General features: G+C 32.9%; 2 protein-coding genes across 2 annotated transcripts; both read left to right on the forward strand.

Annotated features, from left to right (window-relative positions):
* Positions 1–4,240: 4,240 nt before the first annotated feature.
* On the forward strand, positions 4,241–14,811 carry LOC108488121 ((+)-neomenthol dehydrogenase-like). Its single transcript, XM_053020322.1, has 12 exons — positions 4,241–4,479; positions 5,567–5,657; positions 6,137–6,213; positions 6,287–6,458; positions 6,890–7,084; positions 7,196–7,213; positions 9,264–9,509; positions 9,596–9,617; positions 10,288–10,345; positions 13,585–13,635; positions 13,952–14,075; positions 14,169–14,811. Exons 1-12 carry the CDS (start codon positions 4,241–4,243, stop codon positions 14,541–14,543), a joined length of 1,668 nt encoding a protein of 555 aa, XP_052876282.1. The 3' UTR covers positions 14,544–14,811.
* A 347-nt stretch (positions 14,812–15,158) lies between these two features.
* LOC108487246 ((+)-neomenthol dehydrogenase-like) lies at positions 15,159–19,858 on the forward strand. Its single transcript, XM_017791541.2, has 5 exons — positions 15,159–15,329; positions 18,316–18,562; positions 18,650–18,703; positions 18,955–19,131; positions 19,213–19,858. Exons 1-5 carry the CDS (start codon positions 15,310–15,312, stop codon positions 19,585–19,587), a joined length of 873 nt encoding a protein of 290 aa, XP_017647030.1. The 5' UTR covers positions 15,159–15,309; the 3' UTR covers positions 19,588–19,858.
* The last annotated feature ends 75 nt before the right edge of the window (positions 19,859–19,933 follow it).

Genomic DNA, 19,933 nt, shown 5'->3' on the forward strand with positions numbered 1-19,933 from the left:
ACTCCCCGACAACAATGGACATTTTCGAATAAGGAGCTCACGAAGTCTAGGGAATTTCCTAGCTTCCTCGTCAACTTCACTCAAGTTCCAATTCCCCCATACAGGCGTGTCTTCAAACCGTAAAATCTCCAATGAAGAAAATGCAATCTTCATGTTTTCCCCAAAGAACTTTACTCCCACATTAGTTACACTTTTCAATCCCTTAATATGTACCTCTTTCAACAATGGCAATTTCCCAATTGATGGCAATGATAATAAATTTGGACAATCTTCAAGGCATAAAGATTGTAGATCATTGAAGGATGAATCTCCTACCCAATTTGCCAACATTGCACCACAATAGAAGGTGATGCTAAGCTCCTTAAGGTTTTTGGAAGGTTGAAGCCCATCCAACACCTTTTTATCAACATATTGTCTTTCATTCTTAAAGTCCTTGCTCCACCTCAATTCTATCTTCTCGAGTATTGACTTATCACATAATTTAGCCATCCAAGCATCTTGAGGCTCAAAAACATTCTGTAACCCTGAAATACTAAGTTTTCCCTTGAGATTTGACAAATCTTTTAACTCCCTTATTTGATATCCCTTATCTTCACCCAACATAAAATTGGATAGTGTTTGAAGATCAGCTAGTTTGCCAATGTTACTTGTCATGCCTTCTAATTTATTTGAACCAGTGATATCAAGATAACATAGGTTGACTAAGTTTTCTATCTCCAAAGGTAGCTTCTCAAGGCTTATGCAATTCTTTAATAGAAGGGTTTCTAAATTATAGAGGGTACTTATAGACTCGGGCAAACTTTTAATACTTGTCTGAGAAAAATCTAAGTACCTTAAGTGTTTTAAATTTCCCATAAAATCTGGTAACTCTTCAATCTTATACCCTCTCAAAGAAAGCACCCTTAACCATCTTAACTTCGGCAACAAACATTTTATAACATGATTGGTCACATAGCCTCCTATATATTTTGACAACCTTAATGGCAAAAATGTTCGTAAATATTGCGCTTCACAAATGCCCTTAAATTTTTTGATGCCATCAAAAAGATTTTGCATGTAAGATAAGTCGCGAGCGTGCTTCGAAACTTTCTAATTACCCTTCATCTTAAAGCATACTTCTCCAGCAATCGATTGAGCCAAGTCATTAATGAGATCATGCATAACATATCGAGAATTATCTCTGATGGACATTTGCAAAAGAGACCTTGACACTGGATCCCTGAAGTACTTTCGACCCAAATCATCAATGCATTGTTTATCTTGTGCTTCTTGTAGTAATCCTTATGCCGTCTATAGCAAGATTATTTCTTCCTCGCCAAACTCATAGTCCTTGGGAAGAATGGAGCAATATGCAAAACATCGCTTCAAATGTGAAGGAAGATGATGGTAACTCAATTGTAGAGCTGGAATTATACCAGACTGATGTTCTGATAACTTCCATATCTCACTTTGTAATATATCTTCCCATGCATCAAGGTCAACATTAGTGCGCAATAGGCCACCAAGAGTTTTAGCAGCCAAAGGCAAACCATTTCACTTTGTCACTATTTTCTCAGCAACTTCCTTTAGGCTTGGATGTCACCCAAAATCCCTTCCTCCTAATGCATGTTGAACAAATAATGACATACAATCATCATCTAATAAAACCCCTAAAGAATGAGCATAGAAGGCACCCATTGTTGATGAAACACCATGGTTCCTTGTTGTCACATTGATTTTGCTTCCTCGAGTTCTAGTTAAAAAAGGAGATTGCAAGATGGTCCATACATGATAATTTTCATTCTAGACATCATCTAAAACAATCAAGAATTTTTTCTCCGACAACACCTTCTTTAACTTTTCTTGAACTCTATTCAAATCATTATCATCGCATGGCTTGGAAGTGACTGATTGCAAGATTTCTTTAGTTATTCTCATAACATCAAAATCATCAGAAACACAAACCCATGCTTTGAGGTTAAAATGATTTTAAATGGAAGCATCATTGTAAACAAGCTGGGCAAGGGTTGTCTTACCGATCCCGCCCATTCCAATGATAGGAATCACGAAATTTGCTTCATTGTCACTCTTCAAGAGCAAATCAAGCATTGTTTGTTTGTCTTTATCTCTACCATGCACATGACTTTCAATCTCCACAGCAGTAGGCTGCAATCTTTCTTCTAGTCTTTTGGGTCTCTTGCAATAAATAATTTTAAATTGCAACTGGTTTCTTTGAGGTTCCAAATCTTTCAATTTGGCAGTGATATCTTTTATCTTGGACATCATATCTCTATTAAACATAACAGCAGTGAATGAATCAGGAATGAGTTTGGGTCTCTTACTTGAGCAACCCCAACGTTCCATCATCAAGTTGCGCCTGCCAATTTCGGTTGCAAATCCTCCACATCATACGCCAAGTTTTGAAGGTTGGTCAACTAGCTTTTCACGGACTTCTCTTTCACCCGTCTCTCTTCAGCATCATCAAGCACTGCACGAATCTCCTTCAGCTCCATGTCCAACTTATGGATCGCCTCTTGAACCTCTTTTCCAGTAGCGAATTGCAGGAGCTCAGACGAGGCTAACTTGTCAAGGAGAAAGTCGAAAACCTTGGAAACAACAACTTCTCGTATGACGGACAAGGCTTCAAGCAGTGACATGGTGGTTGTACTGAAAAACAAAATAAAGGAATACACGAATAAATTGGTAATGACACCAGTTCTTCTATATTTTCTACCTTTGTCATATCAATGCGATAGCCTTCGCCCTACTCACACAATAAATTAATAATAATTGCGAAAACACAATCGGAGTTGATAAGGAACCCACAAAAGAACATTTGGTAGAGGTGATGATGTTTATATTTTTTTAATATTTTATAAAGTTTAATTTATATGTCTTCCAATTGATAGTATGTCCATGTTTTCCGTGTTGTAATATTTTATCATGTTTTTAATTATTTTTAATACAGTTTCGTCTCTGTTTTACTCATTGATTTTGTGGATCTTTTCTTTGAAACAATTCCTAAAACTAATTGTAAATCTTGGTTGCATCTCCCCCAAGTTGGAAAATTTTTTTTTGGAATTAAATTATAATTTTTATAATAATAAAAATGTAATTTTATCATTTTAATCATTTATATTTTAATAATTTTTAAAATATTAAATCAAAATTTTATCATTTTTAAGGGGCTAAAGTGTAATTTTAACTTTTTAATTTAAAATTTTAAAGGACCTAAATGAAAATTTTTTCATTTTAGGGGGGTCAGGGCCCCTGTCAACCTTTTTAGCTACGCCCCTGATGGAGCCAGAAAATCTTTTTTGGGGGGGTCAGAATTAAATTATATATTTTTACGATAGTAAAAACGCAATTTCATCGTTATCTTTCAAAGATAGCTCGAGTTCGATGGTGCAATTTTTTTTTAAAAAAAAGAATAATATCAGTAATAAATTGTTAGAGGCAAAGAAGGATAATATTGTTGGCAAAGGTCGGGGATTTGGTGGTAAAAATGATTGAAGTAAAAGTGAGAAAGTTCTTAATAAAGCACTTCAGGGCCGGGGCGATAAATTCAAGACCTCTGGTAATTCTCGAATTTCACTCTCGGATTTCATGAATTCTATGGTTGAACTTATTAATCTTCAAATTGATACTATTAGTGATTTAGATGCTCCTAAAAGGAATGAGAATGGTTTACAGGGATCTACTCTTTCCGATTAATAAGGTTTTGAAAAAAAAATTCCTAGTAGTTTTATATGGATTATCTATATTTTTATGGAATTGTCAAGGATGCGCCAATGTTAAATTTTCGAGTATTTTTCGCAAGTATAATTTAGAACATAAGCCATATATTATTAGTCTTCTAGAAACAAGAGTTAGTGGCATAAAAGTTGATAATATTATTGCTAAATTAGGCATTCAGTTTTCTCATCGTGTGGAAGCTGTTGGATTCTCAGGAGGAATTTGGATAGGTTAGAAAGATTCGGTTCGGGTTGAGGTGGTTCATAACCATCCCTAATTTATTTTGGTCAGAGTCTTCGACAGCTCTCAACAATACTCTATCTTTATCACTTTTGTGTACGGTAACCCTGATAGATAGAAACGAAAAATGCTTTGGGAAGGTCTATATGCTACTATTCTTATTGGAGGGACTCCCTAGTTAGCTATTAGAGACTTTAATGCCATTTTATCTGACAGTGAGAAGAAAGGTGGAAGGGCCAAAGGGGTGAGGTGTTCGCTATTTGGGGAATTTATGGATACTACGGCTATGCATGATTTGGATTTTCGTGACCCTTCCTTTACTTGGCACAGAGGGGAGATTTTTGAGAGATTAGACATAGCTATTGGAAACAGAGCTTGGCTTAACGAATTTCCTAGAACAATAGTTACTCATCTCCCAACTCTTAAATCTGATCACAAACCACTTCTTCTTTCAATAAGACCAGAGCTTAGAATTTCCAAGGAGCGTCCATTTAGATTCCTAACTAGATGGTTGGAGCATCCAAGGTTTCCAGATTTTGTTAAGGATCAATGGGGGTTTCATGAAAATTTGGCTTCACTTTCTAATCTTTTTGTAAGGCTCAAGAAGTGAAATAAAACAGTTTATGGTCATTTAAACACTCACAAAGATAGTTGATGAACAAAATCTCTAGTTTACAAAGGAAGTTGGAGGTTTCTAATTCTAGTTCACTCATTCATTCAGTGATAGAAATCCGTGAAGAGTTGGAAAATGTCCTCCACCATGAGAAATTTCTTTGGAAACAAAAATCCAAATGTGGGTGGTTAAATTTGAGGACCATAATACTAAGTTTATTTTATTATTATCGTACCCTACAAAGAAGAAAATATAATTGTATTGCTACTTTGAAAAATGAAAATGATTCTTGGATCTATGATCATGAAGCCATTCAACTTAGAGCTATAAACTTTTTGCAAAAGTTGTATGGTGACCAACCTAGACTTATAGGTATGTTACCTCCTAACTTTTTCCCTATTCTGGATAATTGTGATTCTTGATTTTTAGGAAATGAGGTGTCAAATGATAAGATCAAAGTAGCCATTTTCGATATGGCACCGTTGAAGGCTTAAGAAAATGATAGTTTTTAGGCACTATTTTTCCAGAAGCTGTGGGACTTAATTGGTCCAGAGATTTATGAATGGGTTAAAAAGGTTTTTACTAGTAAGAGTATCGAGCCTGAATTGAGTAACATATTGTTAGTTTTTATTCTTAAAGTCTCTAGTCCCGATAGCTTTTCTCAATTTTGTCTTATTAGTTTGTGTTCTAGATGTTTAAATTTATAATAAAGTCATTGCTAACCGTTTTAAAATAGTTTTTCCTAAGATCATTGGCCGGGAGCAGGCAGGATTTATTGCAAGACGTAACATTATAAATAATATCTTGATTGCCCAGGAGGTCATACATTTGATATAGAGTAAACATAGGAACAAGAATTATATGGTAGTCAAAATTGATCTAGAAAAAGCATATGACAAAGTCCGATAGGAGTTCATTAGGGCCTCTCTCCGGGCTGCAAGTATTTCTAATATGCTTATTAATGTTATAATGTTTGCTATTACGAATTCTACCATGCAGGTGTTATGAAACAGTGCTCAAACGCAGAAGTTCAAGCCTGCAAAGCGTATTCGTTAGGGATGTTCACTTTCCCCTTACCTTTTTGTTCTCTGTATGAAATGGTTGGGACATAGTTTTCATCAAGCCATAGAAGGTGGCCTTTGGCTGCCTATTAGATTATCTAGATCTGGCCCATCCTTTTTACATCTTTTCTTTACAAACAATCTTGTCATTTTTGGTCATGCAGATGCTCAACAAATTTCGGTACTCAAAGACATTCTAGAGAGGTTTTGTGGGTATTCCGGGTATTAGATCAATACTCAGAAGACTAAAGTTTATTTCTCCAAATGAGTGACTGATACCATGGGGCTATAATTGAGTGATACCCTTGGATTTCAAAGGGTTCACAATCTAGGTACATATTTGGGTGTTCCTCTCCTTCATGAAAGGATTTTGAGAAGTACTATATGTTTTGTTATTGATAAGATTCGTAAAAAATTGAATAGATGAGATGCTAAGAAGTTATTTATAGCTGGTAGAACTACATTGGGGTAATTAGTTTTGTTATTTGTTCCTAACTACTTCATGCAGTCTATGATGATTCCTAAAGGTTTGTATGGTGAGATTGAACGTATTGTCAAGCAGTTCATTTGGGGTTCATCTGAAGGGTAATTAGAATGTGTTGTTGGTTAACTGGGAGTCTGTTTGTCAACCTTGATCTTGTGGAGGACTTGGCATTAGACATTTAAGAGACCAGAATATTTCATTCATGATGAAGATAGGATACAACTTAGTCTCCAAAAAGGATGATTTATGGGTTCGAGTTATTAGGTCCAAATATGGTATGAAAAAGGCTTTACTTGATAGGATTTGGCGAGGAAATTGTTCCACTCTTTGGAGAGTTGTCTCAAAGGTATGACCCTTAATTCAAAAAAATTTATGTTGGTTAGTTGGTAATGGCAACAACATAGATGTTGGAGAGATCCGTAGATTCCGGATGTGGGCCCTTTGATTGATCATATTTTGGGCCATAGTAATATTAACTTAGATTACATGCTTAGTGGAATGATAAATGAGGAGAGATCTTGAAATCTGGATCTTTTTCATATATGGTTGCTAGAAGGAATTGTTAGGCGTATTGTGAGTATTCCTCTACCTCACCCATCTGCAGGCCATGACAAGGTTTTTTGGACTATGAATTCAAATGGTATTTTCTCTTTAAAGAGTGCTTACTGGCATATTCGAGAAAGGAACTAGAGACCAAATGATATACAATGGAATCTTCCATGAAAATTTTAGGAACCCCAAAAAGTCAGATTCTTCTTATGGCTTGTTTCAAACCAGAAGCTGTTGACTACCACGGAGCATGTTAAGAGAGGGATAGGGTATGATAGCTCTTGTGATATATGTGGTAACCATTCTAAAGATATTTTGCATGTTACTAGAGACTGTCTGGTAGCTAAAGAAATCTGGATGCTAGCTCTTCCAAATGGAATTATTGGGTGCTTCTTTGTTGGAGACCTTATCCAGTGGTTAAAGGCTAATTTGCAGAGTAATGCCTGATCAGTTGATAGTTAAGTAACTTGGTCATATTTATTTGGCTTACTAACTTGGAAAATTTGGAAAAATCAATATATTTTTCTTTTACAGGGGGTTCATGAAAGACAGGTGAGATAGTTAAAATTTCATATACATGGGAGAAATAATTTTTTTCTTTTCACAAGGAAGATGTATCTAGGCAGAAGGAACAAAATTTAGCACTCCAGACACCAAATAGCTGGATCAGCCTTTGCACCGATGGAGCAGTTCAATTTGCTTTTGAAAATGTTGCAGCGGGGGGAGTTATAAGAAATAGACATGAAGAGTAAATTATGGGGTACAACAAAAACTTGGGCAAGTGTTCAATTTTTTATGCTAAATTATGGGTATACTTGATGGTTTAACCCTCATCCAGAACATGAGCTATGATGGTGTGAAAATTGAATTTGATAGTGTGGAAGCGGTCAAAGCCATTCAGGATTCATCTCCGACAAGTTCAAACTTTGCTCCCATTAGATGTATTCAATACCTATTGATGAGCTTAAGATCTTAGGTTTTTAATCATCTTCCTAGAGAACGTAACAAAACAATTGGCTGCTTGGCCAAAATGGCTTTGGTAACAAACCAATGATTGAAGAAGCATTTTGTAGTTAGTTTATTTATTTGCTTTACCTATGAAAAAAAAATGGTACAAAAGTTCTTGAAATCGATAAAAAAATCAATTAAATCATTGAGCTTTCAAATATTAGTAAAAGTTAAACACTTAAAAAATATTTTAAAACTTTTTATGTTTGAGATGATCTTGGACAATCATTTATTTAGGTTCATGTTAGACTTAAATTTTTTAAATTATAAAAATTAAAAAGATATTTTTAAAAGAATATTAAAATTTATGAATATATTGAGTAAAACTCAAAAGTTCAAAAATAAAAATTATAAAAATCATTTAAAATTTAAGTCCATGGACATTATGGTTGGCCAAATTCAATATGAATCTAGATAGTCATTTGTACAAATTTGTTTAGGATGATTTTCTAAAATATATAAAATTGTACTAGTACCTTTTAGGTTATATAAAAATAAAAAATGATTTAGAGAAAAATATATCTTTTTATTATTAAATTTAAAAAGTCTTAAATGTAAAAATAATCAAATAATTTGAAGAATAAATAATTTAAATTTTATTAAATTAAAAATTGGGAAAACTAAAAAAAACTCAAGAATAACGTAAATATTGAAGAAGCTTCGAAAGATAAAAAAAAAAAAAAGGACTAAGGGTTGGGGAAAATTAGAAAGTTCCAAATATGGAGATTGAACGTGTTGAGGAAGCTCATAAAAATCTAAAGTTAAAGAAACTTTCAGAAAGAAAAAATGAGGGTGTAATGTGTTGGTCAAGTTAAAGAAATCTAAAAATTGAAATGAGATCTTTTGAGTTGAAACCAAAATGGAAAGAAAAAAAAAGTTAATAGTAAGAAATCTAAAAATAAAATGAGAAATATGAAATAAAAAATAATATGAGAAATTCTTAAAAGGAAATGAGAGATAAAGGAATCTAAACAACGGGGAAAATTAATTTTAAGGATTTGAGAAATGAGTTTTTTTATTTATCTTTTTCATATATTATACGAATTGTTAATGTTAATTTATTTTTTGTTAGACTTATAGAATAAAGTAAGTTTAGATCACTAGCAAGTGAGTTAAGTTATGTGACGTGTGAACTATAAAATATGGGTGAGTTAAGAAGTGTCAGAATTTGTGCTCTAAGATATTTTTCGATACTTAAATCAATGTTTTAACAAAGAGAAATAAAATTAAAAGTGATGATAGAGTAAAAATGTGTTTTTGTATATGGTCATATAGGAGAAAGAGGTTGAAGCTTAACATTTATAATAGATTTACGGGCTGTCAAGATTTAAATATTACTTTATGATTCGTTGATGAAATTTTTCTTATTCTTTAACAATGTTGGCAGTACATTTATCATTTGTTTTTGTTAATTATGTAGAACCTTGTATTTATTGAAGAAAGACGAAACCATCATGTACCTCTTGACACTATTTATGTTTTAAAAAATAAGCCTATTGTTTTTGGGGCTTCCACAGATCCAAGTCCATTTTATTTGGGTATTAGTTGTCTCTTCTTTAAACGAGTGGTTTGAAATGAATTTGCTTGTTTCAAGTATGCAGTTGTTACTGGGGCAAACAAGGTTGTTGGACTTGAAATATGTAAGCAATTAGCTCAAGATGGGATCATGGTGGTGTTAACCGCTAGAGATGAGAAAAGAGGTCTTGAAGCTCTTGAAAGTCTAAAATACTCTGTACTCTCGGATTATCTAATTTTTCACCAGTTCGATGTAGCAGACCTTGAAAGCATTGTTTCTCTGACAGATTTTGTGAAGAAACAATTTGGGAAGCTGGATTTCTTGGTATCAATTATCCAACTTACATGCCATAATTACCCGAACCCTAATTTTCTATGACAAGATTTTCTTAAAACATTCATCTTTTGCAGGTTAACAATGTTGGGATATTAGGTGCAACCTTTTCGATTGCTCCCGATACTAAGGTTTGTTGGCTAAACTACCTTTATAAAAGAAAGCATGTGTCACGACCTAACCTATTGGGTTATGAATACTTAATTGTCTTATTATTTTTCTCTAACTCAGAAGGAGATAGTGGTTAACAACTCTATGTTGGCATTAAAGGTTCATGATTCAAATTTTGATTATAACACCCCTCTCTCAATTTCAAATGTACCAAAAAAAGAAATTATTTTATTTAAGGAAAATTTTCAAAGGCTAAGGCTCCGTTTGTTTGCCAGTAAAATATTTTCCAAAAAATGATTTCTGGAAAATAATTTACTTTTCTGGAAATGATTTACTTTTCTGGTGTTTGGATGAATCTGTGTAAAATATTTTCTGTTGTTTGGCAAATTTAATGAAAATATTTTCCGGAAAAACTATTTTTACATATATTAATAAATTTATATATATTAATAAATTTATATTTTAAATTATTTTACATATATTGCAATGATTTATTTATAAATAAATAAATCAAATTAAATATATAATAATACGCAATTATTGCATTGTTCATTCTTCATCTGGGTTTATTACATTGTTGCTCTAGATTTTGATAGAGCTTCATACTTCATCCAGATAAATTGCTCAAAAACTTCAACAAATGTAAATTTATAAAGAGGAATAGAAAATCAGAAAGAAAACCATTTGTATGACTATATAGAGTTAATAACTTATGCGTGAACTCAAATGTTGGATCACATAAACAACATTTTACAAGAGAATAGAAAAGATACATGACAAATGCATTTAAATGGGAGCATGCATACCCATGTTACGCCAGTGCATGAAAACTTACTTAAACAATGCCCAGAACATTAATAAGCCTACACCTTGCAGAGGAAACAACAAATGCAAAGAAAGATTATAGCACTACAATGGAATTTTCTCCACCAATGAAGATGGCTATTTCAAGCAAACAAATGGCTCTGAGTTTTAATTGATTTGTGCATTCATGAAGCTAAGAAGAAGAGCACATATGAGTTTCTTGATGGACATTTTATAACTTTCAATAATTAGGTGATCAAAAAGATAATTTACTAATAATTGAATGATATTTTTTTAGCTTTGCATAGTTAAGTAACCAAAAGGGAAAAAGCCATTGTTAAGTGGCCTCTACTATAATTTACCCAAAGATATATAAATACACTTGCAGCAATATTTCTTATTTCAATTTTTGAAAAAGTTAAACTTTTAATTAAATTAATATTCGATTAAAGTAACATTTTTAACTTAAAAATGTTCTAATTTTTACCAGCAATCTTGGCTGTTCTTTCCTAAAGGAAAAAAAGAAGAAGAAGAAGAAAAGAAACCTAAGCAAAAATAAGTTACACGTAGTGTTGTTGTAAGTCAAATTTTACAGGCTATTCTCTGCCATTTATCATCCACCCCCCATTATAAGTATACAAGCTGTGTACATTAATGCATAGAAGTTAAAACCTCCAAAACATTAAGTTCTTGTCTCTGCCACATTATTACAAGTATTTGCATGTTTAGAACATAAATTAAGGCTGAAAGCTAATGGTTCTTAGAGCTGTAAGACTGATTTAATGAAGAATATACACTTCACTAACAATGGGTTGAGCATAAATTCAACCGCAGATAAATTTTAGCTACTTCTTTCAGTAATCGACTCTTCTCTAGTTCTCTAGTTTCATTTTAGCTACTTCTTTCAGTAATACACTGGAGGATACAAGGAAGTAGAAATGAGAGCCGCGATCCCAGCATAGTCTAGCCTGAGCATGACATATGATAGGCGCTCAGAGTGGTTGCTAGCCAGCAAGCAGAACATTGCACCACCCAAGAAGGTAAAGAAAGGCCACCGTGTTATTGGTCTCACCATCAGGGGTGCTATTATGTTTGCCACATCCTCCTTCACACTTTGCTGCAATTAGAAAGAATAAAATGTATTAGTTGCATGAAGCTCCTACATGCATAGTGCAACCATTGGTATTAAAAGAACAGGTATCATTACGTCATAGAAAACCACTGTAATAAGACAATGAAACAAAATAAAAAGAAGAAATCAAAGAATTAGAATAAAATATCTGATTGATTCTTTTCATTCACAAAAAACCACTTTTCTGATAGAGCTAAGGGCTGCTTATATAGTGAAGCTTAAGCCTTCTCAACTGCTCATACCAGCTTTACAACCTCTTTAACCCTGCAACTAACAGTAACTAACAATATTACTGCTATCACCACTTAACTTTCCAAAATTATTAAGGATAACAATTTCCAAGGAGACAAGATAAGACATGAAATGTTCATGCATACACATTTATCTTAAAACTGTATCCACTATGGATCCATAAGGTTAAAACTGGCAGCTGCAAAAAATGTTACAGGATTCAAGCACCGCTACCCTCTCATTTTTCGGACTCTGAAGTGTACTCCCAGTAAGATCCTATTAACATGAATATACTAAAAGAAACTTTTGACCTATTACAATCGTGGCAGTTGATTTCCCATTGCAAGGACGCTAGCAAAATAAACTACATACTTCGTATTTAAAGTTCCACATATTGTGTTCAAAACATTGTAAGTTAAAGAGAAAAATTTGCAAGACAGACATGTACCATCTTGGTTGTTATATGCTTAAAGAAGATTTCCCTGGATAACAATACTAAGCTTTCCATGGTTTTTGCTTATAAGAGAAGCCTTTATTGAATCATGTCAACACAGTAGATATCAACTTTATAACTTAGCACCTATGGCTATAATCATAAGCCTTCAATTGTTTATAAAGATTCTTGAGTAAAAATTTTCAGTCTTTATGGATTCTCTGCCTCAGAAACAAGATTCAGTGTTGTCAGGGCATGCGCCTAGGCACACTTGAGCTGTGCGCCTTAGCACTAGACAACAGAAGTGCCTCAAACCCTTCCAGGCAATGCCCATTTAACCAGGCACACACCTTTTTTGCAAGGCAAAAGGAATAAAAAGCATCCGCCTTATATAAGTTCTCTTTAATTTAATTTAAATTTCACTTTTTTCATTAGATATACCTTTACCAATAAGAAAAGGGTTAGTATTAAACTCTATCCTTATCAAAATTCGTGTATTAAACAATAGACATGAACCATAAGTAAATCATGTATATTGACCAATAAAAGAATTGCATGTTCTGTAGATATAGATCACACTTTAGAGTTTATTATATATCTTATGCTATATATATAGACACAGAAAAACGCACAGATATACATATTGCACTTCACTTCACTCAAGCTACTGCTTTTTTTTTACACCTTGCACCTGAGGCTATAAGGGACAAGAGTAGCCCCTTCCCTAGTAAGGCAGCAACCCAACTATTCCTTTCTTACCTGGAGGCTAATGATATTCACTAACCCATAAAATCCAGAGTCCTCTATTACAGAATAATTTAAGGCTTTCTTCATTTCTTTAATTCACCACCAGAAATTCAATTAATGGGATATCAGAAACCCAAAACCTTTCTCTACTGCTCGCAGAAACTTAAACATGTATTTCACGAAATTTGGCTCAAACATAAACCCAACATAAAATTCTGAAATGATATTGTAGCGACAGAAGCTATAATTGACATACTTGCATATTATCTTTATAGTGTTCAAGTATCAAAACTGATATGAAGTACAGTCAACTTCTAAAAAGATAGAGGCAACCATTTCCTAACATTGATGAAAAAAACCACACCAAAACCTTGAATCGACAGAATTTACCCAAACCCAGAAAAAGAGCTTTAAAAAGAACAAGAAGAAAATGTGGACAAGTAAAGAACAAGAAAAAAAAAAGCTTTAAAAAGAAGATGCCATACCTTAAGTCAAGACCTTGCGAAGAGGAATGAGATTTGCCTGAGAAAGAGAGAAAGAGAGGAATGAGATTGGCCTTTGCCTGAGAAAGAGAGAAAGGGAGGAATGAGATTTGCAGAAAGAGAGAGAGAGAAAGAAGATGAAGAACGGAAGGAAGGGAGAAGGACTTTTACCTGGACAAGAAGGAGATGGAAAATGTCTTACACAAAAAAAATCTGTAAGACATTTTCCCAAAAACGAATGAGATTTTACAACCAGATCCTTGCAAACAAACAGAGCCTAAGATTCACTCCATTACTTTTTCATCTATATGAAAAAATAATGGAGTGTACTTCACATATTCAAATCTAATGTATAGTGCAATATAGGTAGAGGTTCATCTTATAGGTACTCAAAGAAACAATAAAGACACAGTCGGATGGGATTGTGTCATGATAGCTTGTTACAAATGTAGGTAAATTCGCATGATATATGGAGTAAAGCGACTGATGACAAATACGAGTTAGCCGAAGAATGCCTAAAAATGAACTACTATGGCGCTAAAAGAACTGCCGAAGCACTTAATCCATTGCTGCAACTATCCGACTTACCAAGGATCGTAACCGTTTCCTCCTCAAAAGTCATGCTGAAGGTAGAATCCCGAGTTACTGTAAAATCCCAATTCAGATCATAAGCTTCAAAAATGGTTGATGGAAAAGTTTCTTTGTTACAGGGTAAAGGTGAAAAGCTTAAAGGAGTGTTAACAGGTGTTACAACAGACGAGAAACTGAATGACTTAATAACCGAGTATCTAAAAGATTTTAAGGAGGGCTTACATGGAAGTAAAGGATGGCCAACCTTTATCTCTGCCTATACTGTCTCAAAAGTAGCACTTAATGCCTACACTAGGATTTTGGCAAACAAGTACCCAGATTTCTGCATCAACTCTGTTTGCCCTGGATATGCCAAAACTGATATAAACCTCAACACTGGTACAATAACTGCTGAAGAAGGTGCTGTGACTCCTGTTAAGTTGGCATTGTTGCCTAAAGGTGGCCCTTCTGGCCTCTTTTTTGTGAACGGTGAGCCTGCAACTCCGAAACCTTGATGATCGACACCAGGACGACGGTAAAATGAAAATGGACAACAAATCTGGTTGCGAAATGCAAATTCGTTCTGTAAATTCCCACTTTATGTGTGGTTTAATTAGTTACTTGTTCACGTTATATCTGAAATTTTCTGTTATAAGTTGCAATATATGGCAATTTTAGTTTTAGTTTATCCATCAAAATACTTAGTTTTACCACAAAGATGGTTGCTTTTAATGGGAGTTGATTTTTCATGAAGAACTTTCTGCCTCGAAACTGACATTGTTGCCCACAGATGCCGGTTTCCTGAGGGTGTTGGACATTTAAAAATAATAGTATCTTATTATTGAAAATAATTTTTAATGTTTTTTTTAAAAGTTGAATTGCAAGTGGTAAATCTTTTAATAATTTTTAATGTTTTTTTTAAAAGTTGAATTGCAAGTGGTAAATTTTTTAAGGGATATAAATAATAAAACTCAAAAGTAAATAACACAAATTTACTCAGTTATTACAGACCTTTTGCACTTGTGTGGTTCATTTTGTGTCCCCACAAGGAGGCTGGTAGTTACGTGGGGATTTGGTTGATTTGAAATGTCTTGTTGACTAAGGTATCACAAACCGGTTTGAAGGGTAAGGAGCATTTTCTACTATATTATTTATGGTATTTAAAGATTGCCTATATATGAATCACTAAAACCCTATGAAAAGATTATTACCTTCTTTAATTTATCAGTTCATCATTTTCAAACTTCAGACTAGAGAGGGTCCTTTGACTTCACATCATCAATGGCAGAGGTGACCAAGAGGTATTTCCTTTTTTCTTCACACACCATAAAATGTCTCTTCAATTTTTCTTCAAATTACATGCTGTTGATGTCTTTCTTTTAGGCTTGGAAAATAGAGTGAGATAGGGTTTTGTAGTTGGTGAACTAGGCCCCGTGGCTATCTTGCTGGATTTTGTGGTGTGTAACTATAAACTGCAAAATAGGGGTGAGTTAAGACGCGTCGTAGCTTATGTGTTGGGATGCTTTCTTATGCTTAATTCGGTATTTTAGAACAGAAGATGTAAGGTTGGAAATGGAGTAAAAATACATGTGGAAGAGGTCATATTTGAGAAGATGTCAAAGCTTAACACTTATAATCGATTTATGGGCTACTCAAATCTCAATATTGTTCTTTGATTGGCTAATTTAACTTTTACTATTATCTTGCATGTTAGTAAATATATTTTTCATGTGTTTTCTTGAAAGGTGTAAAACATTGGTTTAAAGTAGATCTGTTCATCGGTTAAGTCATCCAGTCCGATCTAAAAGCTCACCCGAAATATAAGAGGGTTTGGGCAAAAATATAAGTCTGAAAAGTGAGCTTGGATAAAAAATAAGATTCGTTTAAAAAACAGGTTGGGCCTCGGGTAAAGCATTTTGGCCTAAGCCTGGCCCAAATTCACTAAATAACAAAAAAAATGTTTTTTATATTATATTCTCCCTATTTTGCTACAATTTTAGTATTATGTTGTTACTATTTTGTTGTTATTGTTTGGATATTGTATAAAACTTATTTTATTGTTAATTTTGTTATTATTTTAAAGACATTTGTTAATTTTGTTATTATTTTAGAGACATTTGCTTCTTAAGTTGCATCTATCTTAGTATTATTTAAGTATACATATTTTTTAAAATTTATTTTTAATTTGTTGAGAAATATTTATTTTGATGTTTTTAGTATTTTTGATGTATTATATATATTTTAAATTTATATAAAAATTAATATGGGGGGTCCAAGCCAGGCCCGGGTTTTAACATTTTTATCCTGGTCGGGCTTGGGCAAAATTTTAGGCCCTTTTTTCGAGCCGGTCCAGGCCTAAATTTTTAGCTAAGCCCAGCCCAAACCCAGCCTAACCCATGCACACCTCTAGTTTAAGGTGATAAGAAATAAAAAATTAATATCGATTTAAGTTGTTTGATTCAAGAAAGAATGATTCAGATTAGATCTGTAAAGAAAAAATAGATAAGTTTAGAAATAAAGAAAATGAAAACACTAAAAGAAGAAATTTAAAGAACGAAAATAAATAAATAAATAAATAAACAAAATTGTAAAAAATAAAATAAAATATGGAACGAAAAACTGATGGATATGATGATAAATGGATAAATGTCTAATTGAAACTTTTAAGATATAAATCTTAACAAACTCAATTAATTACTTTAATTAATCCTTCAAGAAATAATGTAAATCAAATAAAGAATCATTGGCAATTTGAAGAATGAATTTCCACGGCTTGTTAAAAAGATCAAAAAGAAAGTACTTCAAAAACCATAAGAAATAAATCTTACACACAAAAATAACTCTAATTAACCTCAACAAAAAGAAGTTTAAATTAGATTTTCTTATTTGATTAAGAAATATAAAACTCAAATAATTAAAAATATCTAAAATTCGGAATAAATAAATAATAAAATAATAAAACCTAATAAATACAATATTAGTCTCATATATAATAAAAATTAAGTCTAAAAATCGAACCTAATATGATTTAAAAGTCTAAATCTCGTAAATTTGTAATAATCCCGTCCAAAAATTCTGCTCGCGCAGTCTTCACTAAAACAATTATAACTTAAGTTCCCAAACTCTAAATTGAGTGATTAAAAGTGTGTTTCGAAGCTAATAGATAGATCTTTGAACACTATGAAGATATCTCAACTCAAAAATGCCTATATCTCATTCAAAAAGTTGTCACAAGTCGGTTGAGTTTCCAAACTTGGAAATTGGCAACTTTGGTGAATGGAATTTAATAAATTTCACACCATCCGTGCATGTACCACAAGGTGTAAAAAGGCTCCCAATTTTTGGTTAAAAAATTAGGGTGAACTACAAAAATAGTTTGCCTTTAGTTCTATTTTGGTCACCCAAATTAATTTTTTTTGATTTAGTCACTCAATTTTTCGAAATAAAATATTTTAGTCACTCTCTCGTTAGTTGCTATTAGATAAGTGATGGGAAGCTAACGTGAGACTTTTTTTTTATTGGTCTAATAACAAATTTAACTCTTCAGTATTTACATATTCTATTAATTTAATCTTAAATTTAAAAATTCTATAAATAGAATCAAATGCATAGTTAGATATCTATTTTTGTAGTTTACCCAAAAACGATTAAGTCCCTCCGAAAAAAAAAAGCACACTCATTAAACTCTCATGTAATCAAATTGCAGTTCAACAAAAAAATGAAAAATTTTAAATATTTCAAAATTAAAAGATTTTTAAAATGTTATGTTAACAATGAATCTTTGAATCTAAACAATCACTTATTTAAGTTGATTCTAAATTTGAAATTTTTAAATTATATATATATTTAAATTTTAAAAAATTATAAATTTGTAAAAATATTAAAATTTTTAAAATTATTGAATAAAATTCAAAATAAATTATTAAAAAATTAAAAGTTTAAGCTCAAAATGAATCTAGACATATAATTGTCCAAATTTAATCTAAATCTAAATAATCATATGTCTCAAGATAATTTCTTTAAAATATATAAAATTTTTAAAATATTAAAAATTATTTTTCGTCGTAGAAATTGACACCGCAAAATCAATGTCACAGAATAATGATCACTACATCATTGTCACAGAATTTTTCTCCTTAATTGTGTCAAGCATTTTATTTGTTGAAGAAAATGAATTCATTATGTTAAACAAATAAACTATTATCTTTGGGGGTTACATAGATCTAGGTCCATTTTATTTGAGTTTTAACTGCCTTTAATGGTTTGAAATGAATTTACTCGTTTCAGGTATGCAGTTGTCACTGGGGCAAATAAGGGTGTTGGATTTGAAATATGTAAGCAATTAGCTCAAAATGGGATCATGGTGGTATTAACTGCTAGAGATGAAAAAAGAGGTCTTGAAGCTCTTGAAAGTCTAAAACGCTCTGGTCTCTCAGATTATCTAGTTTTTCACCAGCTCGATATAACAGACCCTGAAAGCATTGCTTCTTTGGCAGATTTTGTGAAGAAACAATTTGGGAAGTTGGATATCTTGGTACCAATTATCCAACTTATATGCCATAATTAGCATAACACTGATTTTCTATGACATGATTTTCTTATAACATTGATTTTTTTGCAGGTTAACAATGCCGGGATATTAGGTGTAACCTTTTTGTTTACTCCTGGTACTGAGGTATGTTAGCTAAACTACCTTCATTACAGAATGCCTGTGTCACGAACTAACCTATTGGGTCATGAATACGTAATTGTCTTAAAGTTTTTTTATGTAACGCGTGTCTTCACATATTCGAATCAAACGTAAAGTGCACTATAGTAAAGGCACTGCTGAGGGTGGTAAAACTTTGATAGATTTATGGCTACTCGAACGAACAATAAAGACATAATCGGATGGGGTTGTGTCATGACAGCTTGTTACAAATGTAGGTAAATTCGAGTGATATACAGAGTAAAATGACTGATGGCAATTACGAGTTAGCCGAAGAATGCCTAAAAATTAACTACTATGGCGCTAAAAGAACTGCCGAAGCACTTATTCCATTGCTGCAACTATCCGACTTACCAAGGATCGTAAATCTTGCCTCCTCTGTAGTCATGCTGGAGGTAGAATCCCGAGTTCCTGTAAAATCCCATTTCAGATCATAAGCTTCAAAAACGGTTGATGGAAAAGTTTCTTTGTTACAGGGTACAGGTGAGAAGCTTAAAGGAGTGTTAACAGGTGTTACAACAGAGGAGAAACTGAATGACTTAATAGCCGAGTATCTAAAAGATTTTAAGGAGGGCTTACATGGAAGTAAAGGATGGCCAACCTTCACCTCTGCCTATACTGTCTCAAAAGTCGCACTTATTGCCTACACTAGGATTCTGGCAAACAAGTACCCAGATTTCTGCATCAACTCTGTTTGCCCCGGATATGCCAAAACTGATATAAACCTCAACACTGGTATTATAACTGCTGAAGAAGGTGCTGTGACTCCTGTTAAGTTGGCACTGTTGCCTAAAGGTGGCCCTTCTGGTCTCTTTTTTGTGAAGGGTGAGCCTGCAACTCCGGAACCTTGATGATCAACACCATGACGACGGTAACAATGCAATCTCAACTTAGATGAAACGCAGCAGTAAAATAAAAATGGACAACAAATCTTGTTGCGAAAAGCAAATTTTTTCTGTAAATTCTCACTTTATGTGGGCCAATTGTACTAGTGTGTGGTTTAGTTCGTTATTTTTCACGTTATATCTGAAATTTTGTGTTATAAGTTGTAATATGGGAATGGACCAACTTTTGAATCTAAACATATATATGGCAGTATTGGTTTTAGTTTCTCCATTAAAATACTTAGTTTTATCACAAAGATGGTTGCTTTTAATGGGAGTTGATTTTTATGAACGAAAGATCTGTGGGTCCTTG

This window comes from Gossypium arboreum, chromosome 10, assembly GCF_025698485.1.
Source record: "Gossypium arboreum isolate Shixiya-1 chromosome 10, ASM2569848v2, whole genome shotgun sequence".
NCBI lineage: Eukaryota > Viridiplantae > Streptophyta > Magnoliopsida > Malvales > Malvaceae > Gossypium > Gossypium arboreum.

Coding starts and splice junctions, on each gene's coding strand:
- LOC108488121 (XM_053020322.1), top strand. CDS start 4,241: ATGCATGATTTGGATTTTCGTGACCCTTCCTTTACTTGGCACAGAGGG. Junction 6,214..6,286: donor ATTTGGGGTTCATCTGAAGG/GTAATTAGAATG, acceptor ACTTGGCATTAG/ACATTTAAGAGACCAGAATA. Junction 9,510..9,595: donor TTGGGAAGCTGGATTTCTTG/GTATCAATTATC, acceptor CATCTTTTGCAG/GTTAACAATGTTGGGATATT.
- LOC108487246 (XM_017791541.2), top strand. CDS start 15,310: ATGGCAGAGGTGACCAAGAG. Junction 15,330..18,315: donor ATGGCAGAGGTGACCAAGAG/GTATTTCCTTTT, acceptor TACTCGTTTCAG/GTATGCAGTTGTCACTGGGG. Junction 18,563..18,649: donor TTGGGAAGTTGGATATCTTG/GTACCAATTATC, acceptor ATTTTTTTGCAG/GTTAACAATGCCGGGATATT.